This window comes from Citrus sinensis, chromosome 9 (genome assembly GCF_022201045.2).
Source record: "Citrus sinensis cultivar Valencia sweet orange chromosome 9, DVS_A1.0, whole genome shotgun sequence".
Classification (NCBI taxonomy): Eukaryota; Viridiplantae; Streptophyta; class Magnoliopsida; order Sapindales; family Rutaceae; genus Citrus; species Citrus sinensis.
The window spans coordinates 29,753,561-29,762,109 of record NC_068564.1 but is presented as its reverse complement, the minus strand read 5'-3'; the positions used below and the strand labels follow the sequence as shown (position 1 = coordinate 29,762,109).

Genomic DNA, 8,549 nt, shown 5'->3' with positions numbered 1-8,549 from the left:
TACAAACACAAAAAAAAAATTATTGAAAAATAGAATAAAAGAATAAAGCTCAACAGTCAAACATCAAAGTGGTGTACTACCGTCAGCAGTCACAACAATAATTTCCAAATGAAGATCACAAATTCCAACTAAACATTACCCAAAAGAGTGAAAACAATGAAAGAAAAAAAAAAAGCATCCAACGGTCATTATCCAAAGAGAGGAGGAAAATCAACGCATGGTCCTTAAATAGACCCCGGCAAAGTCAGTTTTTATTTTCTTACACGAAATGTGAATCTGGTAAGAATGTCAAATGTGAGACTGTGGGGGTGAATTTGAGACGAATTTAATGACGCTCATAATAGCATTATTGTCCGCTAATAGCAAGCAAATACCACTAACACAACACTATGATGAACTAATTTATTATTATTACTGTCTTTTATTTTATGTTCTTAATTGAGACAGTCACAGTAGCAGTAACCTCTCTCTATCTTTTTTTAACAAAAAAATTATTAATTAATTCTTTTAACTCAGGCCTTGTTGCCAGAGTCTTATTATATGTCGGCTGGTTCACATAAAAAGGCTGTCTTTTTTCTTTTGCTTTTGTTCTTCTGATTCCCCGGCGACAAGTTAGTTTCTTTTCTTCATTCACCTTGATCCCAGTGTCATTTGAAACGCAACCACCCACCAAAAGGAAAAAAAAAAAAAAAAAACCAATTTGATGATTTGCTGTTTTGGGCACACATATGTCATTACCAAGTTCCTGTTTTGTCTAATCTGATTGAGTTTTGGTCTAAAGGAGGAAACTTTTTTTTTTTCTTCTTTTTGGGATTTTGGGTTTGAGCTTGATGGAGGTGTTTGTTGTTCGAGACTTAGTATTGGGTTTTGGTGAAAGAAGGCAAGTATTAGAAGCTGAGCTTGAGTTTGTGTTGGGGTTGTTGGATTAAATGTCAGTTTGAAAAAGTTGATTTTTTAAGGATGCTGCAACAGCTGACTTCGTTATTAAGGTGATAAAAGCGGGGAAAATTTTATTAAAAAAAAAAAGGGAGAAGGAAAGTTTGTATCTTTACTTTGCAATAAAGCGGGTGATTGGATTTGCTAAAGGCTTTTATCATTTCATCTATTGATAAGCATGAAGCCTCCAGCAAATGGGTTTCTGCCAAGTTCTGCGGAAGGTGTGTCAAGTGTTTTTAATTCTATTCAATTCATTAACTTTGGGCTGTTATTTGCTTATCTATTTGTTTGATTCTCTGTGAGCGCTTGCGCTTCAGATTACTCTTGCAATTATTTGTGAAGATTTAGTTCTTTTTCATGCTAAACAGAGCTCTTGGCTTCTAATGCTGACAGAAACTGGATTGTGTAAACTCCAGTTTTATGATTTATTTTTTGTTTTTGGTTCTGTGTTAATTAATTATTTTTCTTCCTCTTCTGTGCTGAAAATGTAAGCTTTCTGATATATCAAGTTGTTTGTCGTCCATACTTTAGAAGTAGATGCAAGAAGTGTATGGGTTTATTTATGTATACATTTGTATAGATTGTTTATAAAGTTATTTTGCAGATAAAAAGTTTATGTCTGGGTTGATCTATCAATTTTAATGGATGTTTCCCAGTTGCTGAATTGAGCAGATGGTGAATTGTCTTAACAGAAGTTTTCTCTACATGTACATGCAATCAACCTCCTTGATACTGGCATATGATGCTTATACTGATTTATATATGTCTATTTCTAATTTTAATGAAAGAGTTCCCCACTTAAGTAAGTTACAATGATTTGAACAATTATCTAAATGTAGTTGTGGCCAACTTGATGTGTTTTTAATTTCTGTGCTTGATGTTTGGGGATCACAAACTGTAAACACCGAAGAACTTTGTTTCAGTTCCAGCAGTCATATAGTCGTATACATACACGGTTATTGTCACTCTGAACTAACTTCTTTATTCTTCTCTATATATTCATTGTAACGCTGTGCTAAGGAGATATATAGATAAGTAACATTATCAACAGTCTTGTGTAGCTGAATAGTGACCTTTTTCACTTCAAAAGGTATGGCTTTAGTCATCTGGAATAGGGAAAAGGAAGCATTAACTAAAACAGATCAATAAAAGTCATGATTCCAGGTAGGATACATTTTATCTCGGTTTGTGTTTGGCTATGAAATTTGTTCAGTTTGTCACAATTTGGGTGACTGACATGCATCTGTATGCATATTTATCTCTAGAACTATAATCAATCAGGTGTTTTAATGGTAGACTTGCAACTTGTATTTATTTTTGCCTTCTAACACTTTAAGACCCTTAAGAGTATATGTTTAGGCCCATTTTTCTTAATAATTTTCTCTTCATTTGTTTCACATGACAAAAGAATTTGTTATTGGTCGTGGTGCCTCTAATCTATGTTTTTGGTGTTTCACAACATAAAACTGCTACTTAAACCCTGACCCTGGTAATAGTCTGTTTGTGAGTTTTTTTTTGCTATTCCAATCCTTAGTATATCTTTTTGGTTAGTACAGATTTTAAGATTGTTTGTAATATGTTACTTCTGCCCTTCAAATTTTGTTATCCTTAAAGAATTTGTAAAAGATCAAATAGTAGTATGAATTCAGTTGGTAGAGTATTCCATTATTTGTGTCTTTTAATCCATTCTGGTTGGTTCTGAACAGGGGAGAGGAAGACCATTAATTCTGAGTTATGGCATGCTTGTGCCGGGCCACTGGTTTCTTTGCCTCCAGTTGGAAGCCTGGTTGTTTACTTCCCTCAAGGCCACAGCGAGCAAGTATACTCTCTGTTCCATTAGTTTTTAGACAAGCAACTCTGTCTGGATTTGGGTTTCTGAAGGAATTTTCTGATGATTACTACATCTACAGGTTGCAGCATCAATGCAGAAGGAGAATGACTTCATACCCAACTACCCTAACCTACCTTCCAAGTTGATTTGCATGCTTCATAGTGTGACATTGCATGTATGAAATCCTCTAATGTTCCATTGCCTTTACTTTTCCTCCTCCGAAGCAAAATGTTGTTTTTGAATGAAATATAATTACATCTGTTTATTGTACATGACTCAACGGTTGAGTCTCAGTGTTGGATTGTCCTCATCCTTATCATATGAGTGGGTTTTCATTAGATTAATGCTGAGTTATACTGGTTTGGACAATTGGTATGAGCCTTTATTTCTTGGTAAATGTTTTTACGTGTTTGTGGTGTGCAATCTGGGAAGTTGTGGGGCGTTAGGTGTGAAAACGTAACTTTTATGATCAGAAAGTGAAATAGTAAATAAGGAAAAGATTCTGTTATTCTGTTTGAAGCAGTACATTTATTCGATTATTCCCTTTATGAAATCAGGCTGATCCTGAAACTGATGAGGTCTATGCTCAGATGACACTTCAACCCGTAAACAAAGTAGGTCAGCTGTTCAATTTGATAGTATGCAGCATTTTTTTTCCCCTTGAGAATCATGTTACTTATATGTACCAATTGTAAACATTGCTTGAAATCTGTTCCACAGTATGAAAAGGAAGCAATTTTGGCATCTGATATGGGCCTTAAGCAAAACAGACAACCGACTGAATTTTTCTGCAAAACTCTTACAGCAAGCGACACAAGCACTCACGGTGGATTTTCTGTTCCTCGTCGGGCAGCAGAGAAGATCTTTCCTCCTCTAGTGTGTAGACTATTTTCATGTTTTAAATATTGATCATAAAACTTGAATTCTATATGGTTCTGCATCTACCATTCTGGCACTTACTGTGGGAGGTACTTGATAGGATTACTCGATGCAACCACCTGCTCAGGAGATAGTCGCTAGAGATTTACATGACACTACTTGGACATTCAGACATATTTATCGAGGTATTGTCCAGAAAGTTAAATTCACACCATCTGGCATCACCTGACATATGTCCGGAAAATTGCTAGATTGATTGTTACTTTCGTTGGAACTGAGTAGAACAATATAATAAATCAGCATTATCCCTTGCAGGCCAACCCAAGAGGCACTTGCTGACTACAGGTTGGAGTGTCTTTGTTAGCACTAAAAGACTGTTTGCAGGGGATTCCGTTCTTTTTATAAGGTATGAGTTAGATTTGCAATTATGAGTCTTTCAGCTAAATTATCATTTTCCCTGCCACTGAAATGAAAGTATTTGGTTATTTGCAGAGATGAAAAGTCACAGCTTCTCCTGGGAATAAGGCGTGCTAATAGACAGCAGCCAGCCCTGTCTTCATCGGTCATATCCAGCGATAGCATGCATATAGGAATTCTTGCTGCTGCAGCTCATGCTGCTGCAAATAACAGCCCATTTACTATTTTCTATAATCCAAGGTTCTGCTATGACAATTTTAGCTTCAGCACAGTGCCGTAATTTAATAATGTCAGTGACTAATTTAAAATTTTATTGATAGGGCGAGCCCTTCGGAGTTTGTGATTCCCTTAGCCAAGTATAACAAAGCAATGTATACCCAAGTTTCACTTGGCATGCGATTTAGAATGATGTTTGAGACTGAGGAGTCAGGAGTGCGCAGATACATGGGTACAATTACCAGTATCAGTGATTTAGACCCTTTGAGATGGAAAAATTCACAGTGGCGCAACCTTCAGGTATTACCAAGCTGTTGTATTTATGCTAGTGAATTTAGATTGCGGAAATCTTAGGTGATGTTTTCAAGTCAAAAGTTGTGTCAACGTAAGTTAATGACATTCTCTATCAGCTTATCTTTCTATGATTTTCTCTTTTAATAGGTTGGATGGGATGAATCAACTGCTGGAGAACGGCCTAGCCGAGTTTCACTTTGGGAAACTGAGCCAGTTGTAACTCCTTTCTACATATGCCCTCCCCCTTTTTTCAGACCCAAGTTTCCCAAACAACCAGGGATGCCAGGTATATGATGTTCACCAAATCTAAAACTTTCTTAATGTACAAGATAGCCCCACTCTCTATAACACATTTTCTTCTTCTTTCAAAAAGGAAATAATCATAAATATGTCTTCTAATGCAAAAGCTAGTTTTTTGGATGACAGCATCTACGGACGTTATGAAAAATAATGTCAGTCAGAGTCTGATTCTTTTCCTCAAGATTCCGTTTGATGTGAAATTTTCATTTTCTTCTGGTATTCGAGTAAATTCAATTCAATCAACCAGAATCTCATATCAAGTCAAGAGTTTTAGAATAAAGGAACCTAAGCCATTTTGGGTGTTTACCGAAGATGGAATAAACCAATCCATTTATACCTCCACATGAATTTTATGTTTGCACTATATGACGTGCTAAATTTTGTCTCGTTGATGATCTCTAGGATTATGTTTGCAGATGATGAGTCCGACATAGAGAATGCTTTTAAGCGAGCAATGCCCTGGCTTGGAGATGACTTCGGTATGAAGGATGCCACAAGCTCAATATTCCCTGGCTTAAGTTTAGTTCAGTGGATGAGCATGCAACAGAACAATCAATTTCCAGCTGCTCAATCAGGATTCTTTCCTTCCATGGTTTCTTCCACTGGCCTGCATAGTAACTTTGGTACTGATGATCCATCTAAATTGCTGAATTTTCAAGCTTCTGCATTAGCTGCACCAAATCTCCAGTTTAGCAAAGCAAATCCACAAAACCAAGTCAACCAGTTGCCTCAGTCACCTATTGCGTGGACCCAACAGCAGCAGCTGCAGCATTTATTGCAGAACCCTCTAAACCAACAGCAGCAGCAGCACCCTCAACTGCATCAGCAGCGGCAGCATCAGCAGCAGCTTCTCCATCCGCAACAGTCACAGCAACAGCAACAGCAGCAGCAGCAAAATCACCATCACCACAATCAGCAACCACCACCACCACCACAACTGCAACCATCTCCAACTCCACCCCACTCACAATCACAGTCTCAATCACCAGTACCCCAACGACCACAGCAGCCGCCTCAACAGCAGCAACAGCAGCCACAACAACAAATATTCCTTCCAACTCATGTAAATAATGGTGTACTTGTCCCTAACGCAAATCAGAATGTGCAGCAGCCAACAGTTTACTCTCAGCTTCAGCAGCCACAATTGCTGACAAGCAATACCCAGGCCCCCCAAGGTATCCTCTCCAATAATAAGAATTCATACCTGTTGACATCCTTACCACAAGACTCACAGTTTCAGCAACAAATGGAGCAATCAACTGGCCCTTTACAGAGGCAGCAGCAACAGTCACAATTGCAACAATCTTCACTGCAGTTCTTGCAACAAAGCCTCGCTCAGAGAGCACAGCAGCAGCCACAAGTTCAGCAATTAGCACAGCAGAGCATGTCAGATCAACAGCTTCAGTCCCAGTTGCAACAGAAATTGCAGCAACAGCAACAGCAGCAATTACTCTCCCCAGCTGGCTCACTTTTGCAGCCTCAGCTGCTACAACAACAGCTGGCCCATCAACAAAACCAGCAATTGTCTCAGCTGCCCCCATCCCAGAATCACCAGCAGCAGCTCAGCAACAACTTGTCAGCATCAGTGCTTGTGCAACCTCAACAGTTGCCCATGAACCAGCCTCAGAACCAGAACAGACCACTTACAGGAACCAGAGCTCATTCTAATCATACAGATGGAGATGCTCCATCATGTTCAACCTCCCCTTCTTCTAATAATTGTCAAATATCCCCATCAAACTTCCTAAATAGAAACCAGCAAGGGCCAGCCATGCTCATGGGAGATTCAATGGTTGAGCCTTCAAGTAATTTGGTCCAAGAGATTCACAGCAAGTCTGATGCCAGGATCAAACATGAACCGCCTATCTCGAAAGGACCAGAACATCTCAAGTACAACGGTAGCATGACCGATCAAGTGGAAGCTTCCTCTTCTGGAACATCATATTGCCTTGATCCTGGCAACATCCAGCAGAATTTCTCACTCCCTACCTACTGTTTGGATGGTGATACCCAGTCACATCCGCGGAACAGCCTTCCATTTGTTGCTAATATCGATGGAATGGCACCTGATACTTTGCTGTCGAGGGGATATGACTCTCAAAAGGATCTCCACAATTTGCTGTCTAACTATGGCGGCACTCCTAGAGACATTGAAACAGAGTTGTCCACTGCTGCAATAAGTTCTCAGTCATTTGCAGTGCCAAATATACCTTTCAAGCCTGCTTGTTCGAATGAGGTTGGCATTAATGAAGCTGGGGTTCTGGGCAATGGATTGTGGGCCAATCAAACTCAGCGTATGAGGACATTTACTAAGGTTTGTTATGCAATTTATTCTCTTTAATTCAGAATTCCTTCTCAATTTCAAGACAACTTGTTATTTTTTTAGCACTTGGTGATATTGCTGGTCTTTTTGTCAATCCATTCTTTTAGGGTATAATTGCTTTAGTTTTATTTTTACCCTTAATCCCAACTCTTACACATATCTTTCTAATTCTTGAAGGTTCAAAAGCGTGGGTCTGTAGGAAGATCTATTGATGTTACCCGTTACAAAGGTTATGATGAGCTCAGGCATGATCTGGCCCGCATGTTTGGAATTGAAGGGCAACTGGAAGATCCGCAAAGTTCTGATTGGAAGCTAGTTTATGTGGACCATGAAAATGACATATTACTCGTTGGTGATGATCCGTGGGAGTAAGTCAAGTTCCCCATTGCTCAGTTGTTACCTGTAGCCTTCTGATTTGTGTTTTTTTCTTAACTTCTCATTGTGTAAATTCTTGCAGTGAGTTTGTAAGCTGTGTTCAGAGCATAAAGATACTTTCATCAGCTGAGGTGCAGCAGATGAGCTTAGATGGAGATTTGGGTAATCTACCGGTTCCCAATCAAGCTTGTAGTGGGTCCGACAGTGGGAATGCATGGAGACACTATGATGATAACTCAGCTGCCTCATTTAATCGATAATAGTTGTGCAATTGAGAGAGAATATGAACTGTTTATGCCTTCTGATAGTGCCTTTAAAGGAGCATGGTCAATCTAGTTCATGCCTGCAACTCCTCTGAAAACATTAGCCCTCAGCCAGTTACTAGTGGGAGGTAAGTCCTTCCAAAAGAGTGCTGCCGTAGGTGCTGATGGCTTAGAGCAAAGGTCAATTCTCACCAATACTGACATCTGCTATGCGGCTGTTGGTTGTTGCTGGCAGAAACTTAGAGATGTACAGCAAACACTAAGAGCACAGGGTAGAAGGGTGTATAATTAAATTTTACCTTAACTGAAAGCTGATCTGACTTCAGATTTTCTCTGTACATGTTGTGAGTAGGGTAAGGATGAACATGAACATCTTGCGACTGCAGGATGTTTACCTCGACAAGATAATTAGCATAATATTTGTTCATGTTTCAATTTGTTTCATCTTCTTTAACAGAGGCACTGAATTGATGATAGATCGGAAAGATTTTTTCAGAAATACGGTTGACACTGTAAAGTAAATGAGCGAATGGTAATTGCCTAGCAATTACCGGCAGCCACACCCTGCTCTTGAAAAATCACCTTCACGTCATGGTGATATCCAGTCAGTCCGAGAAGCATAACCGCTCTTAAACGGAGGTTTTTGCGGATGCAAATCATACATTTTCGAATCCATCTATTTTCAAATTTTGTTATTTTAATTCCCCATATTGGC

The 8,549-nt window shown here is 39.0% G+C and overlaps 1 protein-coding gene across 1 annotated transcript; it reads left to right on the top strand.

Annotated features, from left to right (window-relative positions):
- The first annotated feature begins 480 nt into the window (after nt 1-480).
- On the top strand, nt 481-8,269 carry LOC102628827 (auxin response factor 19-like). Its single transcript, XM_006474628.4, has 13 exons — nt 481-1,157; nt 2,643-2,755; nt 2,847-2,942; nt 3,325-3,381; nt 3,488-3,643; nt 3,747-3,831; nt 3,962-4,052; nt 4,139-4,303; nt 4,384-4,579; nt 4,721-4,859; nt 5,290-7,187; nt 7,374-7,564; nt 7,654-8,269. The coding sequence occupies exons 1-13, from the start codon at nt 1,115-1,117 to the stop codon at nt 7,829-7,831; spliced, it is 3,408 nt and encodes a 1,135-aa protein (XP_006474691.1). The 5' UTR covers nt 481-1,114; the 3' UTR covers nt 7,832-8,269.
- The last annotated feature ends 280 nt before the right edge of the window (nt 8,270-8,549 follow it).